Source organism: Tenrec ecaudatus, chromosome 3 (genome assembly GCF_050624435.1).
Source record: "Tenrec ecaudatus isolate mTenEca1 chromosome 3, mTenEca1.hap1, whole genome shotgun sequence".
In the NCBI taxonomy this organism is placed as follows: Eukaryota; Metazoa; Chordata; class Mammalia; order Afrosoricida; family Tenrecidae; genus Tenrec; species Tenrec ecaudatus.
In genome coordinates this window covers 16,033,371-16,057,448 of record NC_134532.1, presented here as the reverse complement: position 1 = coordinate 16,057,448, position 24,078 = coordinate 16,033,371, and the positions used below count along the sequence as shown (strand labels likewise).

Sequence of the window (24,078 nt, the reverse complement as noted above, 5' to 3'; positions counted from 1 at the left end):
CAACAGGGAATATTTCTGTTCCAAGGTTTATCTGCTTCGAAAGCTCCCCTGGTTAGCCAACTACATACAATTTGTATCTTGTTACTTTCAAATTATTATTTTTCTTTCAACAAATACCTTTTTTGGGGGCTCTTACATCTCTTATCACAATCCATATGTTCCTCTAATGTGTCAAGCACATTTACACAAAAGCCACCATCATCATTTTCAAAGGATTCTCTTACCACTTGAGCCCCTGATTTCAAATTAATTTTTATCCCAATGTATAACCCGTTTCCAGCCTCCAATTAACTACATACCTGTGAGTGTGGTGTGAGTCTGTACAGCTAGTGGATGGAGTTGTCAAACCCAGCTGAGCAGGGAGTAAAGTACAGGGAACTGTTGGGTTTAGAAATAGTGAAGGAGTTGGAGAACAGTAGTGGTATATCTGACTTCCAGCTTATAATAATCACCTTTATGCTGATTGAAAATCTATTCCACTGTGAATTACTCAAATAATTAAGCTACATCATAAATGCGTATCTCCCCACTGGTTATTACAAATTCCTTAAATTTTTTTCAGTTTTCATTCCTAAATAAAGTAGCAATAACTTAATGGCACTACATTGTGACGATTTAAAAATACAAACCTTAAAATTTACAATCCTGTTTTTTATTTATATAGATCACATTTCATGTGTTACCTAGACATGTGTTACCACCCTACCAAATTGAACATCCTCAGACCAAGACTTCCTGTTTTATAGCTATGACTATATAATGAAAATGTAAAGTATAATGGGTATTGTGTATGTGCGTATATATACATATATATGTTGAAAAAATATATGAAAATCCGTGAAATCAACATTTAAAGGATCCCAGGCAATAAAATTTCAAAACTAGTTGATATTTCACAGCAGAAAGATTGCATCTATATTTGAAAGTGAGTGACTAACCTCATGAACCAATGTGGAGTGATGGATTGCTTTTATATGGCCTTTCTGTCCACTGCTTTGTCCTTCTCAATAAAAGAATGGGTAAGGCCATGCAAATAAGGTGTATGAAATTAGAACAAGTGGGAGACACACATACACATACACCCACCCACCCTTTCCTCTTTTACGGAAAGTAACGCACATATGCTTTCCTTTTGTACGGATAGTGTCTAAGCATGGCGGCTTCCATCAAGTCTGTGAAGGGCGGGGCCGGAAGTGCGTGAATTTCGGCCCTCGGCGGCCGCCATAGTCACGCTCTGCGTTCCGGTCGTTCAGGAGCTGCTGCGGGAGTTTGAGGAGGGTCCTGTGCACCGGCGGGGCGGTGGTGCCTTTGGGAAGTAAGTGTAAGTTGTCGGGACGACGGTGAGAGAGGAGAACAAGTGTGTTTCTGTCTCTGAAACAGGGCGAGCGACGCGCCGACGTGCGGCGTCAGGACCCGGGCTCCTGAGGGCGAGGCGGAGCAGAGAAGCTCGGTGGGCAGCTGGCGGGAGCCATGCTTTCTGGGGTCCGACTGGGAGAGCGCCCACCACAATCGCCGGGCTGTCCTCGCGTCAGTGCCAGAGGGCTTTGCACCTCTCCCTGAACGACAGAATTCACTGGATGGACAACCGCTTATAATTGTATTAGAGCTTCTTAAATTCTGAGCGCTCCAATTTGCAAAAAGTGGTGGCCTCAGTGGTTACAGATTGGGCTGCTAACTGCAAGGTCAGCAGTTCAGAAATACAAGCCACATCTGGACAGAAAAGCAGGGTTTCTACTCTTGTCAAGAGTTACAGTCTCGGGAACCCACCCGGGGCAGGTCCAACTGCTCCTAAAGGGTCGCTGTAATCGGAATCCACTCGATGGCAGTCAGTGGGGTTTTAGGTTTGGGTTGCTGATGACAGTGATAACTCAGTGTCCATTTGCTGCGTCCTCACTTTGATTAAGCCGCCATTAAATTCTCTCTGATCATTAACCAAGGATATAGATCATCTCCCCCTCCGGAAGAATGCGTGAGAAAGTAGATTGCCTGCACTCCTCTGCAGCCAGCCCTCTCCGCGGGCCTGCCTCGGTGTATGCCTGATGGAGGTCACCTTACTGAGGACAGAACAAGGGACATTGTCGAGTCTTGCTTGACTGGCTTTGTATAAAGGTCCTGGAGCAGTCTTGTAAGTTCTTCTATTGAATAAGGTACATGTCCTAGTCATGGTCCCTTTCCTGCTTCTGAAGTCCCACCTGTACCTGTGATGTATTGATCTGCCACCAGTCATGATCTGTGACATGCCTTTTGTTCTATGCCCTGTTATCCAGGGTCCAGGCTGTGAATCCTCAGGTGTTATTTTGACCTCGTGCTAGTGGTCTCCCTTATCCATCCGGTTGTGTGTGTGTGTGTGTGTGTGTGTGTGTTTTGTTTTCTCTTAAAGTTCAGTAAATGTTCTCCTTAAATTATATTTGGCATAGGGGTAACTTTTGTTCCCTAACACACAATTTGGATCCTAAATAACTCAAGATACAGTTCTACTTTGGGACAGCATCTTGACAGCCATACCTGCAGCTAAAGTGCGGCCCTGCAGCCCCTTGGCTTCTGTCCTGAATGGGCAAGTGTTACAAAGGTCTTTTAGTTCTGTGTACGTTGGCAGATCTGGTTCCCCAGATAAATACTCAGATGTATGCCACTTCACGTATTAACCTCCTGCCCAGAGGCACTCAGCTCTCTTGTTCTGTGGCCTGGCAATTGCACTGCTCTGTCTCAGTCTCTTGGTTCTGCTGCCACCATGTCTCTGTTGCTGCTTCTCCCCATCACTTGCTCTCTTGTGTCACAGCTCTCTGTCTTCTACATTGAAGAGTTTCAATGCAAGAATCTGAGATCCAAAGGCCCCTTCTCCTGGCTCTCTCATTTTTTTTTTTTTTTGATGGTAGTGAGATCCCAATTTCTGTCTGAGAAATGCCTCAGTTAAACCTAACAGACGTCCAATGTGACTCATTTCCAGGTTGGGTTTTCAGGCAGCTTATTTGCATAGCCCCAAGTCTCAAGGGTATCAATCTATTGTTTGGCAATTTTCACAATTCTCTTAAACCAAAAAAACCAAACTCACTGCCATCAAGTTAACACTGACTCATAGCGAGCCTGTATGACAGGGTACAACTGCCCCATGTGGGTTTCCAAGACTGTCACTCTTTAGTGGACTAGAAAGCCATGTCACTCGTGAAAGAAGAAATCCCATCTTTCTTTCCAGGAGAAATTGGTGGTTTCCAACTGCTGACCTTGCTATTAGAAGCCCAACAGTAACCACTATGCCACCAGATCTCCTTTTCCTCATTCACATTGACGGATGACACACCCACCTAAATATTTGGAAGGAGTTAAGGGGCCATCACTAGAAAGATGTACAGGCAACTAACTGCATTGAGTTACTGCAAATAATGCTACAATAAAAATGTTCTTTGTCTTGGAGTTCAAAAGTGCACTCACTATGGGGGAATGTATACTTCTACATATATATATATGAATTTCAAACTAATAGGTGATGTATGTGTTTAATATGGAGCTGTGGTTTTTGACAAGTGTTAAGTGTAGGACTGCTAACCCATTAGCTGCCTGTAGTGCCTCTATAGTCTCGGGAACACTGTGAACCGTTCTCTTGTGTCCTATCGTTGCTTATATGTGTAACTCTACTTGATGGTGAGTTTTAAAGTGTTTCTAAAGTGATTGTACAATTTACAGCTCTAGAAAAACAGCATTCAGTTTTAAGTAGTTCTTTATATAGTCCATTTCAGATTTTCCAGATTCTTTAATTAACATAATCATCATAAAGGTTCATTGATTTGTCATTCTCCTTGAGAGTCACACAGTAAGGAATTGATATTTCATGTGTTTTGAGGTAGCGGTCCAGGTTGTTTCTTATTTTTGACATGTGTATTTGATTACCCAATCTCTATTTATTATAAAGTCATCTTTTACACATAAGTCTGAAAATTATGAGTTTTAGCTTTTATTGCTCATGGTATTAAGATGTTTTCTGTCACTCAATAAGGAGACCGTTAACAGTATTGGGGACTGTGTTAAGAAGATGGACAGGAACACTTACAGCATCTGGACCTAAACTACTCACATTGTATCCTCCCATCAGCCTGCAGATTTTCACCAACCAGCAGCTTAGAGGAAGAAGGAAGAAGTGCCTGGTTTGGGTATTATTATTTCTGGGATGTCCTCCTGAGAGGCTGAAATTCATGAGCATCATTGGAGCTGATACAGATAAGAAAAACATAGAACATCCCAGTTGCTGGCAGTGTTATAAGGACCAAAGAAAATGACCAAGACTCAGGTAATTCTGATGCATTTTTTCCTTTTCTGTATTACTTACTAGAAGTGTAGAAGCCTGTATAATACTGATTCAGTTCACTGGATAGTGGAAATTTGAAGTAGTAGAAGTTAGAGATGAACTTTGACTCTGACTTCAACATTGGGATGGAGAAGATTAGGAATATGTTGATCACAGGAATAACACTAAACTACTGACATTGAACATAATACATCACTAAGGATTCTTTGGATGATATTAGCTTTCAACTGATATTTCATTATTTTATGGCCAACCCATGAGAATCATTCAAATTTAACACTATGCTAAGTTTTTAAGGAGAAATAAGATCACTTCTTTAGGAGAGTCCGTTATTCCACGGGTTTTTTTTTGTCTGAGTGAGTTTCCGTAATGGTTCTTTCTGAAGGTGGTGTTGAATAATATCCCAAACTGCAGCATTCTCATTAATGCCTCTGAAATGGGCCTTGTAGGAATACTAATTTTAAAATGGTTGATGGCTTCTCACTTCCTCTAATTAGAGATGTAGGAGAGAGAACCATCCATCAGCATCAGCCCTGATTCATGTGAGGCAGAACTTAAACGTAAATCTACCCTCCAATGGGTTTCCAGTTCTGACAGCAGTTATATTTACACAATTCTCTCCTTCGCAGATCATTAATTTTTTGCAGTGGCCACATAGAAATTACAGTCCAGAATCACAGGCACAAGTTTTATTAAGTAACAAAATGTAACTTGCTAACAGAATCAATAGGATAGACATTGGGATTCATGTTAAGGAAACATGTAGGCAGATTTGCGCTCCTTCAGAGCAGGCCTGTTCTCTGTGTCCCTCTCAGACACTGTGCCTTCTGAATATAGGCTCATTTCTTGGTTCCATCTTTATCAGTTCATCTATATCAGCTCGTTATTGAGATTGTCCTCTGGATTTTGCCGGCCTGTTCCTCGATCTTGGCTGGAAAGCTCTTTTTTGGCTCTGTCACTGTGTCCCATGTGCCCTGGTCATTATCTTCATTGGTATAGCTCTTGATCCATGAATATTACAGTTCATTTTGCAGGACCAGCAGTAGACCTGTCCCTATGAGGTAGAGCTTCAGGATGCTCCATGATTTGCCCTGCTGTATCTCACAAAACTAAATAGCCATCAAGTAAATAAATCCCTGTTCAAGGTGTGGAAGCTGGTGAGTCCCAAATCCATAGGTCAGGTATCACTCTGGAGCAGTGGTTCTCAACCTTCCTACTGCCGCAACCTTTTAGTACAGTTTCTCACGTTGTGACCACAAATCATAAAATTATTTTCGTTATTACTTCATAAGTGTAATTTTGCTACAGTTATGAATTATAATGTAAGCAGGATGTGTTTTCATTGTTACAAATTGACCATAATTAAAGCATAGTGATTAATCACAAAACAATATGTCATTATGTTGTGAAATAATTCTTTCTAATGACAAAAAAATGAAATTTTGTTTTGAAGCATGTGTAGCATGGGTAATAGTCTTCACACCCGGTACTCATATGTGGGCGTATCTGCATGTGAGTGGACTTGCCTGGATAAAGATAGAGGAGGAGCGGTATCTTGGTTCCTAAGACCATTGGAAATATGTGTGTTCCACTGGTCTTAGGAGACCCCTGTGAAAGTGTCATTAGACCCCCAAAGGGGTTGAGAGCCATAGATTGAGAACCGCTGGTCTGGAAGGTTCTCCTCATTGATGTGTTTGCAAAGGCTGATGAACCAGATCACCAGGACAACAGTACACTGCCTCACAAGGTGAAGTTGTTGAATCTGGTCCGATAATAGGTTGCAGGGGCTGAGGAACCCAAATGGGAAGGTCAGACCAACAAGCTTTTGGCTCATGGAGTGGAGGAAACTTTCAAGTAAGTTCACACAGGCGGCTCGCAGTTGTCATTCAAAGAAATGGCTCATGAATATCTGGAAGCTGCAAATCCCTAATCCATGGGTTCCTTCTGAACTGTGTGGCTGCAGCGGCTAACAAACCCAAATCAGCAGCTCAAATGACAGGATAATGCCTCACTGTCTTTCTCAATCCATGCCTGCAGGCAGTTCTCTCTCTCCCTCTTAATATGATGGCTTATTGGGCCAACCTAGCACCTTCCCTGCCTAGCCAAGGTTAGGAAGGCTCCAGAGATCCACCCAACAGAACTAGGAGGACCCCCTTGGGGAGCATGTAGTGAAAGATGGCAGGTTCAAGAGGACCTTGCAATTAAAGTTATGGTAATTCGGTCCAAAGGTGGCTGAGAGAATTTGTCCTAAGGTTGTCAAGAGGAGCTTGTCCTAAGTTGGCCATTAAGAGCTTAGAAAGTTGTTCTGCATTTAGGAAGGGAGATAATGTCTGTGAACATTCTGATCTTGGTTCTGAGTTATGGCTTCTTTTTCCTGATCCCGAGTTGTACCTTGTTCATTAATAGACCACTTTGATCTATTGAGTGTTGTGTGACCACAGCAACAGATTATCAAACCCAGAAGTGAGACAGAGTGGTGTGGAAGGACTGACTTTTTTTAGTGTTGACAGAAAATGTTGGAGAGTTGAGGTATGTTTGACCGCCCCCATCTGCACTGTTCCCGGTACATGTTGCCACTACAGGTACCGAGCCTCTTATAATGGTGATGCCGTTAGAAACCCTAATTCCATTTAATAACAAACAGGTGTTTATCTACTTTGAGTGATTATAAAGCTGAGCTATTTCTAGAACATTCAAATAATGTTACTGGACCTTGAAATTCTTATTTTATGAGTGGGTGCATTATTTTCGGACACTGGGGTCCCCAACACTCCAAAAGTTATCCTCGGAGTGACATTGCAGTTGTGGCAAATATTAAAAGACAGAGAGCAGACAGCCGGACACAGGGGCTCTCTTCCCATGTCAGACCTGAGGGATTGAATATATTTTCCAATGGGTATATATAATGGAGCTTACAGATCTTTCCATAAGGCATTCATGTCATGCAGTTAGCATGTACATAGTTAATGGGTCATATCTTAAGTGGGTAAAATTATAAACAATCAAGATGCTGAGTTACCATCTTAACCTAGTGTTAGTTGACTTCAAACCGGCCCTGTGCCCTCCCAGGTGTTTGCTACATTTATGTTGGTCTGGCTCTAGAACCTGATTGCTCTGACCTCCAGGTAACTTTCTGGCATAGTGAAGTAGCCAGGCACAGAAGTGATTCATCTACTATGGGAGCTTCTTTAAATCTGCTCCTTAATGTCGAGCTAGCTATTGTAAGGGGCACATTATTTGACCTGGAGAATATGTATTTGAAAACATTTCTCAGAACACTGGAGATCTTTCTAAAAATAGGCCTAGTTTTCTGGGCCGATGGTCGTGAATGTAGAAACAAGGTGAAATATTGTCTGCCGTGTCCTCAGTTAATGACACATTATGGAATGAAGTACCGCAACAGTTTTATTACTGTTTTGCTTTCTTTATTGTAAGATATATTTTTAAAATCTTCAAGTGTAAAATACTCCATTAAATAAACTCCTCTTACTACAGGAACCACTGACATTCAACGATGTGGCTGTAAAGTTCACCCGGGAGGAATGGCAACTCCTGAACCCTGCTCAGAAAACCCTGTATCAGGATGTGATGTTGGAGAACTATCACAACCTGGTTTCCATTGGTGAGGAGAACTCTCAAGTCATTGACCTCGTCACTGGCTTTTCCTGTCTTATATGTTAAAACTTTGCGGTGTTTGTGGTATTCTCAAAGAGGTAGATTCTCATTGCATTATCTCAGCCTAAGTTAGTGGGTTAGGTCTTCTGCCCTTGAGAGAACACTATTTACTTTGTTCCTTTGAGCATTATTTTCCTAAAAATACAAAATTCTGCAGATTTTACAAGCTTTACATTAATGTTGGTGTCTTAAGATTCAGTAATTTCTCATAAACAGGTTATCGAGTTGTCAACCCAGAACCTTTCGATTGAAACAAGAGAACTGTGTTTGGTATTTGACGCAAGGTATAATGGAATTTCCTCAGAGGCATGGTCAAAATACCTTAAGGGGAATTGGCTGGGGTAGTTGATTCAACAGGGAGAAGGCCTCATATCTATGATAGGGGTCCAAAAATGCATAAAAGTGTGTGCTACTTTGAATGTGAGAGTTCACTTGTCCTAGATGTTGAGAGAAGTACACCTGTAGCTCTTATGAGATTAGATTTCCATTTTCTTGTTTTCCACTATTGTATGTTTGCTTCCATAATTTTCTTTAACATTCTGAAATTTTCCCTTCTTTTATGTTTCCACTTTACTATGAAAATCTGTCTTGCACGCCTCTCTCCAAACAGAGAACTCTGAATTTATAACTCCTCTGAATACAGCACATTCCTCCCCTACTGAGTCAGAATGGATTGCCATTTGCAGTATGCAGCACCGTCTTGCATCTTGAACTCCCACCATAAACGGTCTCCTTTGGGCTTCCTTAGCTTCCCCCCTTGGAGTTTCTCTAAAGGTTTTGGTGTCCAATTTCTCATTCGTTGTCCTGTTCCTTTAAAGTTTTCTTCATGCAGGTGACATCTGTTCTTTCTGTTTTCTTAGAGAGATGGTCAAATTGCCTGCTCTGTTGGAATTCTTTAACAGACATGTTTCTCCATATTTTATTCCTCTTGTTAAAACACATTTATGACTTCTGTTATTTTTAGGTATCTAAAATCATCTTCCTAACAAGAAAATTGTTATCAGCTTAGAACATACTTTAGCACTGTACCTTCAATATTTTTGTACCTGTAAGATTTTTATTTTAAGTTGTCTATTCCTCTAGTAATTTTCTAAGTGGAAAGGGCATTTTTAACATCTTATATTCTTGCTTTTTTCATTAAGCACATGTTTGCTGTAGATTCCTTAGTATACAGTGTGTCTTCCTTAGGCCCACCCCTTCTTAACAGGTCCAATACACGAAAGATGACCGTTGCTGCTTGTAAAGAACATTTTTGCAACATATTCCAATAGATTTTATTAGTTATTCAAACAATGCATAGTGTATTCAATATTGCTTTCTTTTCTTTTCTGTCTTTTGAGTAGCCTTTTGGTTTCCATATGGAAGTTGGCTTTCATGTCATCCCACATCCCATCTGGTCTCTGTCATTAGTCTTCAGTCAGTCTTTTATTCCTCAAGTTTATTCTTTACATAGTCTCTAAGCTTTGTGCTCTAGCTACTTTGGCTAGCTTCTACTTGGATTTGAGCAATTTATGATCTGTTCCACAGTTAACCCATGGGCGTGTTTTGACTAATAAGCGTCACCACCATTTTTTTTTTTTTTTAGATGTGGTTGATTTGATTTTCATTTGTTCCATTCTGAAAGCTCCATATGTATAGTTTCCATTTCTGGTGTTTAGTAAGGAATTTGCTATGAATTCATCATTAGTCTCAAAATTTTATCAGTAAACTTGTGTGTCATTTCTGTGACTAAGATCACATTTTCCAATTACTGATACTTTCCCCAAATTTTACATTCATCAGTGTACATGATTGTATGGTTGATCAATGTCAGGCTGAAAAATTCATGTAAATTTTTCAATATATTTTTTAAAATATTTTATTGCGAGCTCTTATAGATATCATAACTTCCCATAGTTCAATTACATGGCGCAGTACTGTACAATTGCTACCACCATTTGAAAACATTTTCTTCTTGAATTCCTTGATATCAGCTCTCCTTTATCCCTTCTCCCCCTCTCCCCTCAATTTCATTGTTGTGGAAAATAGAACCTGGATGAAAGTGTAAGCAGCCTTATCTCTATACTCCTGAATACAGGACTTGGAAGACCAGTACTAGTGTTGGCAGAAAACCTCCACAAGCCCCAAAGCTAGAACTGCTAATGCACAATCTCCACATAGAGTTTTCCCCACAACTGCCCTCCAGTAAGTTGTTAGTATATAGCTGCTACAGGCGCCTGACTTCTTGCTACTCAGCTGAAAGATGCCTAGCTTTAAAAGCAATCAGGTTCCCTTTGTTGCTGTCACTCAAGGAATCAATTATCACTTTGTCTCTTAAATGCCCTCTGGTTGGGTCCTAAAGGACAGTTGTGTAATTGAAGAGCAGAAATAAAAAGGCCTTGCATTCTTTGACCAGTTTATGTAATCTCAGAGCATGCAGCCCACCCTCCCCCCACACACACACACAGGCAGACACCTACCTGCCTAACAAAGTAGGCAGATCTTTACCCGGGAGATCCTGAAATAATTGGATGAGCAACTTAAGACCAGTGCTGAGAGTAGGTGGAGTGGAGTAACTGTCTCCTGAGTGGGGAGAACAATAACAACAACATGTCTGCTTTTGTAGTTTCAGCTGCTGGCAGGTAATAATTAGTCATGTGCATGTATGAAGTATCATTAAGGTAGCACTATAATGAGAGGATATTGTGGCGATATTTAATTAGAGAATTTGACTGGGACTCTTCTCCAATTTAGTGAATGCTTCTATGTTTGCTTTAATTGGTGCACAAAACTAAATAACACTTGGACTAACTGGTCTTGCTTGCAGGCATATGAATATTAGCCTACCACGGACAAAATTATACATCAGGGAAAATATTGAAGTGTTTTTTTGGATAATGAATATGATGACAATCTTCTTGAATTTTGTCAATCTCAGCTTTATAAACTACTTGATTATCTAATTAAAAATAGCCAGTACCAGTCTATTAAAGCTGAATAATGCATACACTATCAAATTTTACCATTCCATTTTGTTTTGACAACTTACAAAATTTTCATGAAAATATTGCATGTGTGCCATTTTCCAATTAGAGGATGTTAGCAGCTATTTTTTTTCTCATTTTCAGTCATGGCATGTCAAGCACTTAAGGTCCCCAAAGCTCATCCTCCATCCACATCAGTACTGTTGAGTGTACTTTAAGGATTTAGTACTTCCTCAGTGTTATTTCATTGCCATTAAACCTGAGGGGTTCATGTTCCAGAAGTCGATCACCAGGTCTTCCTCCCAGTCCCTATTTCTGGAGAATCCACTAAGACCTGTGCACCATGGGTGGTCCTGCTTGTATTTGAAACACTGGGTGGCAGTGCTTCTGGCATCACAGCAACCTGCACGCCACCACAGAACAACACTGTAAGATGAGTGCTGTGAGCTAGAATACAGACTCCATAAACATAAGGAATGTGTTTCTGTGCCATAATCCCTTTCATATATACCTGTAAAAATGGTTTTCTCCCAAGTAGGACATTCGACATGTTTCACATTCCCAACTTTATCTAGTACTTAGTTGTTTTTCATTTAGATTGATGAAATGGATACATCTAACCTCTACCAACTGGAATTAGCAAGTCTTCTCACTCCTGTGGTCTATTGGTCTCAATCTCGTCCTTCCGCTATGTTTGTTGTATGTTTTCATGTACATCTTTAAGCATATATCAAATCTGTGTCCATTCATCACTTTCATATCCAACCTGATTTCTATAATAACTGTTTTTATCATTTGGATTGTTTACATGATGGTATTTTGTCCAATGGGCAATAAACAGTAAGCATAGTGTTTTATTTATATTCATATAAGAGGGTTGTCACTAAAGATCTACTTTAAATCAATGCATTTTTTAAGGGGTCCATTGTAAATCAAGATGTTGAAAAGAGTCAATGTTCTGTTCTTTTATAGAAACCCAGAAAGATGATGATCATTTGCTTGAGCACTTGCCATGTGAAAGATGCATGGACAGAATAGAACAATGCTATAAATTTAATACATATTCTCAGCATAAAAATAATTTTCCTCTAAAGGAAACTTATGAGATGTTTGGATTACATGAAAAAATTATAAAATCAAATTTAATCATTCTAGAATTAAATCAGAACAGAAGCAACAAAATCCACAAGTCAGGTGTGCTCAGTGAAGATGAGAAAACTTTTCTCCACATTGAACAAGAGCAATTTTGTACTGAAATGAAATTCCCTGAGTGTGAACCACCCAGGCTCATGAAGTCACAATGCAGTCAGCATCAGGATTGTGATGAAATTGAGAAACCACACACAGGCGATAAATGTGGAACAGCCTTCATCGAGGACTCTGTGCTCTATGAGCAGCAGATTATTGATGTACTAGATAAGACCTATGAATGTAGTCAGTGTGGGCAAATATTCAAGAAAATGTTCAAACTCAATGAACATTATCAAAAAAGTCATGAAGGACAAAAGCTAGGAAAATGCTTGCAATGTGGGAAAACTTTTCACAGTGTATCATGCCTCAAGGGACATCAGGAACCTCATGTGGCAGCAATGTCCTATGTATGCAGTGAATGTGGGAAAGGCTTCACCAGGAAGAGTGATCTGACTGCTCCTCAGCAAATTCATAATGGAGAGAAACCCCACGTATGTGGTGAAGTAAGCTTACTGTTCATCAGCTAACTCATACTGGAGAGAAACCCCATGTATGTGGTCAATGTGGAAAAGCCTTTTTCAGGAAAGATGGTCTTACTGTTCACCACCAAACTCATACTGGTGAGAAGCCCCATGCATGTGGTGAATGTGGAAAAGGCTTTCTCAGGAAGACTGTTCTCACTGTTCATCAGCGAACTCATACTGGAGAGAAACCCCACATATGTGGAAAAACTTTTATCAGGAGGAATGATCTCACTGTGCATCAGCAAACTCATACTGGAGAGAAACCCCACGTATGTGGTGAATGTGGAAAAGCGTTTATCAGAAAGAGTATGCTTACTGTTCATCAGCAAACTCATCTTGGAGAGAAACCCTGTGTATGTGCTGAATATGGAAAAGCTTTTATCAGGAAGAGTAAGCGTAGTGTTCATCAGCGAATTCATACTGGAGAGAAATCCCATGTATGTGATCAATGTGGAAAAGCCTTTCTCAGGAAGGATGTTCTCACTAGTCATCAGCGAACTCATACTGGAGGGAAACCCCATGTATGTGGTGAATGTGGCAAAGGCTTTAGCCAGAAGAGTGCTCTCACTGTTCATCAGCGAACTCATACTGGAGAGAAACCCCATGTATGTGGTGAATGTGGCAAAGCCTATATCCAGAAGATTTCTCTCACTTTTCATCAGCGAACTCATAATGGAGAGAAACCCCATGTATGTGATGAATGTGGCAAAGGCTTTATGCACAAGTGTACTCTCACTGTTCATCAGCGAACTCATACTGGAGAGAAATCCCATGTATGTAGTCAATGTGGAAAAGCCTTCCTCAGGAAGGATGGACTCACTGTTCATCAGCGAACTCATACTGGAGAGAAACCTCATGTATGTGGTGAATGTGGCAAAGCCTTTATCCAGAAGATTTCTCTCACTGTTCATCAGAGAACTCATATTGGAGAGAAACCCCATGTATGTGGTGAATGTGGCAAATGCTTTATCCAGAAGACTGCTCTCACTGTTCATCAGCTAATTCATACTGGAGAGAAATCCCATGTATGTAGTCAATGTGGAAAAGCCTTCCTTAGGAAGGATAGACTCACTGTTCATCAGCCAACTCATACTGGAGAGAAACACCATGTATGTGGTCATTGTGGCAAAGGCTTTATGCAGAAGACTGCTCTCACTGTTCATCAGCGAATTCATACTGGAGAGAAATCCCATGTATGTAATCAATGTGGAAAAGTCTTCCTCAGGAAGGATGGACTCACTGTTCATCAGCGAACTCATACTGGAGAGAAATCCCATGTTTGTAGATAATGTGGAAAAGTCTTCATCACAAAGACTGCTCTCACTGTTCATCAGCGAACTCATAAGAGAGAAATCCCATGTATGTAGTCAATGTGGAAAAGCCTTCCTCAGGAAGGATGGACTCACAGTTCATCAGCGAACTCATACTGGAGAGAAACCCCAATGTATGTGGTGAATGTGGCAAAGGCTTCATTCATAAAGGAAATCTCAAAACATCTACAAATTAACAGGAGAAAACCCCTATGTTTGTGGTAAGTGTGGTAAAGAAGATGTGTGGGAATAATTCATCCTGATGATGAATGGACCAGAGTGAACCTCAGCCTCCACAACCCTGAGACAAGAAGAACTAGATGGTGCCCAGCTTCCACTGCTAATTACTCTAAAGGGATCACAAAAGAAGGTCCTGATTCGATTGGGAGAAGAAACTGGAACAAACCAAAATCATAAATTAAATCATGCTTACTGGTCTGATGTAGACTTGGAATCCCGAGATTATGGCTTCTAGTGACTCTTCACTCTTGGACCTGTACTCACTCCTCTGACTCAGATTTCAGCCCAACAATATACAGGCTTGGAGGGTAAGAATTACATCTGAGAGGTATACACTCCTTAGAAAAATCAATGATACTAAATCAAAAGGACAGCATTTGCTTATGGATAAGAACTTTTGAAAGTAAGAAGGAATAGGAAAGAAGGATGAATAATATAAAAACACAAGGAGGATTGAAGTGGGAAGAATGCTGGTATGTCTTGGGAATTTCAATTAATGTATGAATTGAATGGAATCCAATTTACTCTGTAAAGTTTTAAAATCATAAAAAAGTTTTTAAAAAAATGAAGAGCTCATGTGTCATCAATGATTTCTTGTAGGATAGTTATCAGTAGCTGTAATGGGTTTGGGTAACGAACTTTTACCTGCGTTTCTAAGCTTTCTTGACATAAATCTACAAAATTTAAAAATAAAAATTCAGTTAAGATGGGAAACTCCACAGGAAGTCATGTTACATCACACACCAGTGATCTCACGCAGAAGGAAAGCTCTGGCTGTATAGTGACTTTGCAAATACCCTCCTTGGTTTCTCTCAGTGTTAGTAAACTACAGTAGGATTTTAACCACTAAGCCCACTGCACTTGGAAAAAGTAGCAGAAAGGGCACAAGCTCAAGGAAGTATAATCTACAGACATAGCTATTTATTATAGATTTTGATACTGAGATATATGCCACAATAAAATACTGGTAAAAAAATCTGGCTCAAAGACAATAAAGATATTTCACAGGATTTAGGTTGCATTCTTTACAAAGGAAAGGGGAAGTATTTAAATCAGGCTATTTGGAGTGCCTGCTCTACCTGAATTTTGCACATACTTTACGGCCACTGTAGTCAAAAGAGTGGTACTGGCATAATGACAGATAATCAGACCAATGGAAAAGAGCTGAAGACCCAGAAATAAAAACATCAGCATACAGGCAACTGATCTTTGATAAGGGCCTCCCAAATATTAAATGGGAAGCAGATGCCATCTTCAATAAATGATGTCAGAAAAATAGATATGTACCTGCAGGAAAATGAAGCAAGAACCTTACCTCACTTTGTACTTTGTACTTTTTTCTTTTGAATTCGTTTTTTTTGAGAATTTTTTAATAATTATTTGTCTCCTAACAACAGTATTGGCATAGACAATATTTTCTAGGGTGTTCTAAGAGGAAATTATTGCACAATGTGCAGTAGTGAGTATACATTAGAATGAAAAAATTGAAGATATATCTGAGGGTGGGGACAAAATTTGAGACTCAATGTGATCTTTTTTTACTGCATTAAATATTTCTAACTTTGACAACAAATGACAGTAGGTAGTATCTGAATTGTAAACTGAGGTCTGAACAATACATAGTGCTCTGAAATCTGCCTGGTGAAAGATAGACAAAACCTATTCCAATGAAAAGAAGACATGGTCAGATGCATGAAGTTTCCCTAGAGTCTATGCAAGGTGGTCCCTGGAGAAGTGCTGACAAGGTGGGGAAACCACAATTTCTGAGAGGAACGCCTCACTGCATTCCTTGCCTCGGCTGAAACGGAGTTTGTGTCTGTGTTCACACTGACTTCCCAGCACTGTAACTTGCTCAGTAATACATAGCTGTGCCCTCAGGATTCACAGAGCTCAGTTTTAAATAAATGTGGTTCTGGGAGGTGTCCCTGGTGATGCTGACTCAGTACTGGAGAGCTGGATTATATTTTGTGCCCCCATTATCCCATATTACCCCAATCCACTCCTGACCCTTTACTGGAGCCTTTCCAGGTTACATGTTATCTGGTTAAAGAGAATCTAGAGACAGCACAAGTGAGAGACAGGGTCTGTGAGGGCCTCACTAGTCCAGGGCCTGACTCTTGTAGCTGCACCTGGGCCTATACAGCTGGGGATAGAAACCCAGTTAGTCATGTGCTCGGATACTGCACTCCCAGACTTCATGTTTGACTCCCTGAACCACTCACCACCCTGAGTTACCAGAAAGAGGAAAACCCACACTTTCTTCGTGTTCATGTGGATAAGATTCGTGACACCCAGAAAATGCTCTCTAGGTGAGAAGGAATATGAATTTAAATCCATGCATGCTGTGCTTTCATTTGGGTTCTTGTCAGGCATTTGCGTGTGGGAGGTGCATGGTATGTAAAGGTGGAAAGGACTGAATGGGGCCCCTGCCTCTGGGACTCACACTAGAAAAGTGATGCTGGTGGAGTCCTTGGGAGAACACAGCCCTCTCTTTGAGGTCTTCCCTCTACCAATCATGCGGACAGCTGTGCAGATTTTAAGTTTAATGTAGTTTTACATCCATTACCATCAGAAGTACAAAGATGATCTGGTGAAATTAAAGACAGTCTCTATCCTTACCATGCAATGGAATCAAGACTAGGCCTACCTGAATCTTGTCATTCCTTTGACCATGTAGGGAAACAAGTATATGTCATCCCTAAAACTCCTTTCCCCTATAACATTTCAGAATATTTGGGAAAGGATAAAAGATACTTTTATATTCTATATTTAATACTGGAATAAAAGTGTTTCCTAACAACAAGGTTATTTGTGAGGTTACAGGAAACCACAGAAATCATAAGAAGGTCGTTTTTCTTCACATGGATTAGTACCCTATGTAGGTGATGGGTATTCTGAGCTCCCTGCTGACAGCAACCCCAACTTCTGTGGGGCACACAGTAACATTTTCTCTGGTCATAAGCATTCAGACTATTGGTCGGGAGTGTTACCTGGAGTTGTCTCTGCAGATTTCAAAACACGGGCAGTGGAGCTCCCATAGTGGTCAGCACAGCAGTTCTAACTGCAGTCTGTATCCAGGCTCCTGTGGGGCCTTAGCACCCCTGCAAGTCAACTTTTTCCCTGAGGTTATTATTATTATTTTTAAACATTTTATTAGGGGCTCATACAATTCTTATCACAATCCATACATATACATGCATCAATTGTATAAAGGACATCTGTACATTCTTTGCCCTAATCATTTTCAAAGCATTTGCTCTCCGCTTAAGTCCTTTGCTTCAGGTCTTTTATTTTTCCCCTCCCTCCCAGCTACCCCCTCTCTCAGGAGCCCTTGATAATTTATAGATTATTATTTTGTCATGCCCTATCCGGCATCTCCCTTCACCCCCTTTTCTGTTGTCCGTCCATCAGGGAGGAGGTCACATGTAGATCCTTGTCATCGGTTCCCCTTTTCCAACCCACTCTCCCTCTACTCTCCCAGTATCGCCCCTCACACCCTTGGTCCTAAAGGTATCATCCACCCTGGATTCCCTGTTTCTCCAGCTACTTTATGCACCAGTGTACAACCTCTGCTCTATCCAGACTTGCAAGGTAGAATTCGGTTCATGGTAGTTGGGGGATGGGGGGTGGAGAGAAAGCATTTAGGAACTAGAGGAAAGCTGAATTCTCATCGGTGCTACATCGCACCCTGACTGACTCATCTCCTCCTCTAGACCCCTCTGCAAGGTGATCCCCAGTGGCCGACAAATGGTCTTTGGGTCTCCACTCTGACTTGCCCCTTCATTCACTATGGTATGTATGTGTGTGTGTGTATATATATATTTGGGGGGGGGGTGATGCCTTATATCTGGTCCCTTTGGCACCTCATGACTACACAGGCTGGTGTGCTTCTTCCATGTGGGCTTTTTTGCTTCTCAGCTAGATGTCTGTTTATCTTCAAGCCTTTAAGTAGCAGAAAGGGCACAGCTCAAGTTTGCGGCCATCAGGTCTTCTGGGTGGGAACTAGATCGCCTGGGAAAGAGCTGGACCAGTGCCATGAACTGCAAATCCTCTGTTCAAGGTAAGTATAGTGGAGGTCATTTGGCCAGAGGGCACTTCCTGACCTCCTGGTAGCTGGGATCCATTGGTGGGGGCAAAGCGGACAGGATGCTGAGTGGGAGCAATATGGATCTGGGGTGAGGTCCCCTGGAAAGGGTGGTGGCCCTCTCAAAGGGGTGAGGCTTAGTGATGGTAGGGGGTGGGCAGCACTGAAGAGGGGGGATGGAACAGTCAATTTTGGGTGAACTTAAGTGTTTGTCTGTTGGGGTATGGGAAAGGGGAGCTGACAGCCAAGTGGGGGAAGGAGGGACTGCAGGTGCTCTTGGGATCAACAGGTAGGAAGGGTATTTCATGACTTGCACTGGGATAGCAGAGCTGACCTAGGGCTCTGGGGTTACCTGGGAAGCCAGGCCAGATGTCACAGAACAGTGGGAAACTGAATCCTGACTCTCAGAGTACAAGTCATGCTGCAGAGCTGCATCTGTGAGATCCCCAAATGGGAACTCCACTGGGGGAACTGGATACTACCCCAGATTCTGTAACCTGAGGATTTAAGCTGGAAAACACATGATGTCTGGGGTTGAAGAAAACAGCTGTACCAAGAGCTCTGTACTATTGGTTGTCAAACAAACAAGTCTTGGTACAGCGAGTGTGCTGTGTGAAGACAGGTATTATCTTGGCAACCCTGTGATGGCTGTCCTGTTGCCGTCTGCTTGTACTCATGTACATTAGACTGTGTCTCAGAGGTGTGCCGCCATTGGAGCTCACCGTGTTGAAGCAGTGTGATTTATTTTATTATTTTTCAGAAAATGAAACCTAGGGATGTTGAGCCCGAAGGGAAATAAAGTATAACAAGAGTTTAGGGTGCTCGAAGGGGGGAGGATCAAAAGGGAAAGGATTTCAAGAAGTCTAGGAAGGAGCCCTATCATTTGGAAAACATGTAGGAGTATGCAAGAAATTGCACAATTGGTTTTGACAGAATTGAACTATGGAACAATATGACCTGTGCAGTGGTTCCCAAGTTAAATCATTTTAATTTTATCAAATAAAAGGAAATAAAAGAATAAATCAAGGAATGGGTTTGGAGCTTGCACTAAATCCTATCCCCAATTTAAGAACAATCCGTTCTTACTTCATGGCCCTGCTTGATCTTCAGCTTAATGAAATGATCTCTTGATATAAGGGTGCTACGGAAAAGTGGTGAAGAAACCAGATGGTGCCTGACTATCAATCAAAACAGTGTCTGCGGACTTAAAAGCTTGTATTCAAACAAGCAGCCATCTAAGCAAGGAGTCCTCTAACTCCACACTGAGAAAGCACAGCAGCTCGTGTGACCCAAAGATGGCAATTACAAACCATCAGTACAGTGAGGAGAAGAGCATCAGAGCACACATTGTGAACACCCAATTTGGGGAGGCCTTTGGGGATGGTGAGAGCCCCAAACCCATCTGCAGAGCATCTGGTCAGACGGAGCCACTGGCAGATGGCTCTAGTCACAGGCAAGAGTCTCCATCAACCTTACTATCAGACAGAGACCATGGTCATCCTGATTATGCAAGGTTGAATTCAACACTCGGCCAGGGGACCACCAAACAGATGAGACTTGACTTGGTTCTGAGCGCAAGCAATTCTTACTGGTTCGATGACAGAAACCTCTTCCCTGTTTTTTTGAATATTTTTGGTGGTCTTTTCCTTTTACACATTGTTTGTATGTTTGTCGTTATACTATTATGTTTTTACCCTTACCACCTTAGCGCATTTTTGTTTGTTTGTTTTTGTTGGGTCTCCCAGCAGTGAAGTACAGGTAGAGCGGATGCATGTTGATAATAACGTCTATAAGGGTCTATAGGAATAGGTAGGGGGAGATCGGGAGGGAAGCGGGATTTGGGGAGTAACTAATGAAGATGGGAGGGGGTGGGAGCACTAGGACAGATTGTGATTGCATAAACCATCTTCGAAGCAATTTACCTATGGCGGGGCAGGGGACGATGCTCTAAAATTGATGTGGGGCTGATTGTAAAATTCTCCATGACAGGATTTTTGAGTAAATAAATTATAAACAACGTGAACCATTAACATCTTAATGAAGATATTATAAATGATATCATAAGTGATGTCACAGATGAAAGGGCATAAATAAAATAAGAATGCCATGAAGAAAATTCTGTGGAGACCAAGATAATGGAAAAATAGAACAATTCCTGACAATAATATTAAATACGGTTAAACAAAATACCAAAAACACAGAAAACAAACTACTGGAGAAACGCAACCAAAATAAGATACAAATTGGAAACACAACTTCCATAACCCACTGGCACCAAGTGAACCACACTCACAGTGACCCTCTAGGACTGAGGAGACTGCTCCTTAGGGTTGTTTCAAGCTGCCAGAAATCTTTTCTTTCATTCAGAAATTGACACATTTTCCTATGAAATATGTATTATAAAATATATAAATTTTGAACTCCCTTTTGAACGTGCAACTGTATTTTATAAAAGTAATTTTTAAATATTTTCAAAATAAAAATATTCTAAAACATTTGTTTATCTATTAAGATCCTTTAATATTGTCTTAAAAACATTTTATGAGCATTTATTTCAAACATCATACTATTCTATAGTTCAATCATATTAAGCAGTGTTGTACAATCGTTACCACAATCCGTTTCAAAACACTGTTCATTTTGAAATCTTTTATGTTAACTTCCCTTTACCTGCCACATCCCCTGCCATAGCCCCCAGAACCCTTATTCTCATTATTGTCTCTGTAGATTCACCCATCCTGGGGTTCAGAAATTTTTGAATATAAAAAAAGACCTAACCAGGAGTCAAAAAGATTACCAACAATGACAAAATACAGTATCAATAAACCTATCTCTGGAAAAAAAACCCACTGAAAATATTAAAAACCAAATCAAGCACAAAGGGTATCAAAAGGGAGATCAAATGATAACGTTTTAATCATTCAAGTCAGATTTGCCATTTTAATTTAGTCCCTTCTCCAGTGTTCTCAGTCTGAGCACCAGGTTGTTCCCATTCCTCAATTATGGTTAGAGGGAAGTTTCCGGAGACTTATAAACCGTGTAAATCCTGTAAGTGTTTTGAGTTTTCACTGTCACCCACAGCTTTCTGCACACCAGAATCTCCCAATTTAAGCCATGATATTCTTCCCCCCTTTGGAGTTTAATGATTAAAATTTACAATCCTGGGACATCTTTTTAGAGCCTTATAGCTCTCCCTTGGATTGCATGTGATTTTGAACTACTATTCTTGTACTTAGCATTCCAATGTAGCATCCACTATGGTATCAGGGAGAGTATATTTATATATCATCTTTATTTATCATTTTATTACTTATTTATTACACTTTGTTTTCCTAATTTTTGATAGTCATATAGTTAAATTTAATAAGAATGGTATATGTATTGAATTTTATATATTAAATAATTTATCACTTTCGAATATAAAAAGCTATCATATATAGTTATTTTTGTTAATTACTGGGCTAACCAGAATTAGTCTAAATGTTCTGTACCTCACTTCATCAGGGATGTTGCTGGGAGCTTTTGAGTCAGTTTTACTCACCATAACTGTGCACCAGAGAAGAAACACATGAACTGCCAAGTCTTGAACCATCCTCACTTGCTCCTGAGTTTGAGACCATGTTTGCAGCCACTCTGTCTGTGCATCTAACTGAGCATTTTCCTCTGTTTTGCTGACACTCTACTAAACAGGATGTTCTTCTCTCGGGACTGGTTCCCCAATAACATGTTCAAAATATGTGAGAAGTCTCACTATTCTCAATTCTGAAGAGAATTCTTAGATATTAGTCTGGAATTTCCTCCTCTCGTGACACATTTGCTATTTTTAAAATCAAAAGTGTCCTTCCAAAGAATGTGGATTCTTTATGACTCCAAAGAGGAGTCTCACAAAGGACTCCGCCAAGCAGATAGGCCACTCCAGTGCACCTGTTCCCGCTGTCAAGGGTCTCCATATGCTTTGTTTCTGCATCAAGGGAGACAATGGGTAGCAAGCATCCCTGAAGACAAGTCACAAGTTTAGGCCCAGAAGTCACCACAATTATTTTCTCAGACCTAGAGATCTTTAGTCAATCACTACCCACAGCCCACAGGGAGCAATGCAGAGAGACATCTCCAGAGACCTGACCCTTCAACAAACTTAGATTAAGAGACAGAATGAGAATGATAATGTTAACCTGCTTGTCAAGAAAGAAAAAGATCGTTGATGACAATGAAGGATCAGAGTCAGGTTTAATATTTGTACTGCTACAGAAAATGCTAATTCCTTATTTCAAGCCTTCAGTGAGGAGAGAATTTAGAGAAAAAGAAAAGCCATCCTTGGGGATGCTGAGAGCTAAGAGAGGAAATCCAACAGGAAATCCTCCGTGTCATCCATCTGGGCTTGTCTAGGGCTGGGTGTCTGTGCTTTGAGGGTCCTGCATGCCCCCTCCTGCCCACTGTCTTCCCTGCAGAGGTGGTTTGTGTCTGGGATCACACTGACTCCCCTTCACTGTGCTGCCTGCACAGTAATACATGGCTGTGTCCTCAGCAGTCACGGAGCTCAGCTGCAAGGAGAACTGATTCTTCTATGTGTATCTGGTGATGGAGAGTTGGCTGAGGAAGGACGGCTTATAATATGTGTCACCATCATACCATATGTTTCTCATCCACTGAAGCCTCTTCCCCGAGGTCTTGTGGATCCAGTTCCAGCTGTAACCAATACTTGTGATGGAGAAACCAGAGATAGTGCAGGTGAGGGACCGCTTCTGGGAAGGCTTCACCAATCCTGGACCTGACTCCTGAAGCTGCACTGGGACAGGACTCCTGCAAGCAAACACAGATGGTCCCTGGCAGTCACTTGAGGTCAAAAACATCCCCATAGACCCAGGTCAGATATCTGAATCTCCTGCCTTGGGGGACTGTCACCAGGCACAGAAGAACATACAGCAATAGTATCTTCAGACCGCAGGCGGGCTTTCCCAAGAGACCTACACCCGTGTCTGAAGAAAACTGATAGCTTTCCCAGACCAATGGTGAATTTGACCTTAGTGTCTGAAGAATAATTTGCATATGAGGGAGCCCTGTCCTTATAATCAGAAAGTAATGGAGATCAGACTCCCCTCTTCCTTATGAGCCCATTGTAGGGTAACTGTTTGCTTTAACTCATATGCATGTTAATCTATAATGAAAGAAGGTTTTTCTCAAGAGGTGTGTGGGAAAGGTCAAAGAATGCCCAGAATTTCTGAGCCCAGTGTTCTCTCCTTCCAGCCCCTCTTTGCCCCTGCCCTTCCTTGGGTTTCTATATGATGTTTGTTTAAAGCATCTTCGGTCTTCACACTCTCCAAGACCCATTTTTTCCTGTACATCCTGACACCTCTTAATTAACCTCCTCATAGTCCTTAGTAGTTTTCCATGTGTGAGAGTAACATCTTTTAGAAACACGAATACCAAATTTGTTCCAAGGATTGATAATGACCCAAAGGTCCAACTCTTCAATGAAGCCTTTCAGCTCCAATTCCCACCCACTCCACCCTGGAGGAGATCCCCTCAGATTTCTGGGTTCTGAGAATCACTGCAGCGTCCAACAGAAATTCATGCAAGTCTGAGGTAATGAATTGTGGTGGAGGGTTCTGTTCAGTCAAAATTCTGCAGTTCAGAAAAGGGTAAACCAGTTGCTGGGCCTGAAGAACAGTCTCCACTCCTAGCTCTGCATTTTATTTATGCACACATAATCTGAAGACTCTGAAAGAATGTTTCCAGTAGGAGTAGTCCTGCTACTAATCTTATTTAGCCAGGATTTTTCTGACCTTGGGCC

At 41.1% G+C, this 24,078-nt stretch overlaps 1 protein-coding gene across 2 annotated transcripts; it reads left to right on the top strand.

Annotated features, from left to right (window-relative positions):
- The first annotated feature begins 1,247 nt into the window (after positions 1-1,247).
- Positions 1,248-14,720, top strand: LOC142442561 (zinc finger protein 613-like). 2 transcript variants are annotated; one of them, XM_075543652.1, is made up of 4 exons: positions 1,248-1,315; positions 4,088-4,282; positions 7,796-7,922; positions 11,911-14,720. In XM_075543652.1, the coding sequence occupies exon 4, from the start codon at positions 12,962-12,964 to the stop codon at positions 13,940-13,942; it is 981 nt and encodes a 326-aa protein (XP_075399767.1). In that variant the 5' UTR covers positions 1,248-1,315; positions 4,088-4,282; positions 7,796-7,922; positions 11,911-12,961; the 3' UTR covers positions 13,943-14,720. The 2 variants fall into 2 exon arrangements, with proteins under 2 accessions (XP_075399767.1, XP_075399768.1); XM_075543653.1 differs by having other exon boundaries at positions 11,911-12,956.
- The last annotated feature ends 9,358 nt before the right edge of the window (positions 14,721-24,078 follow it).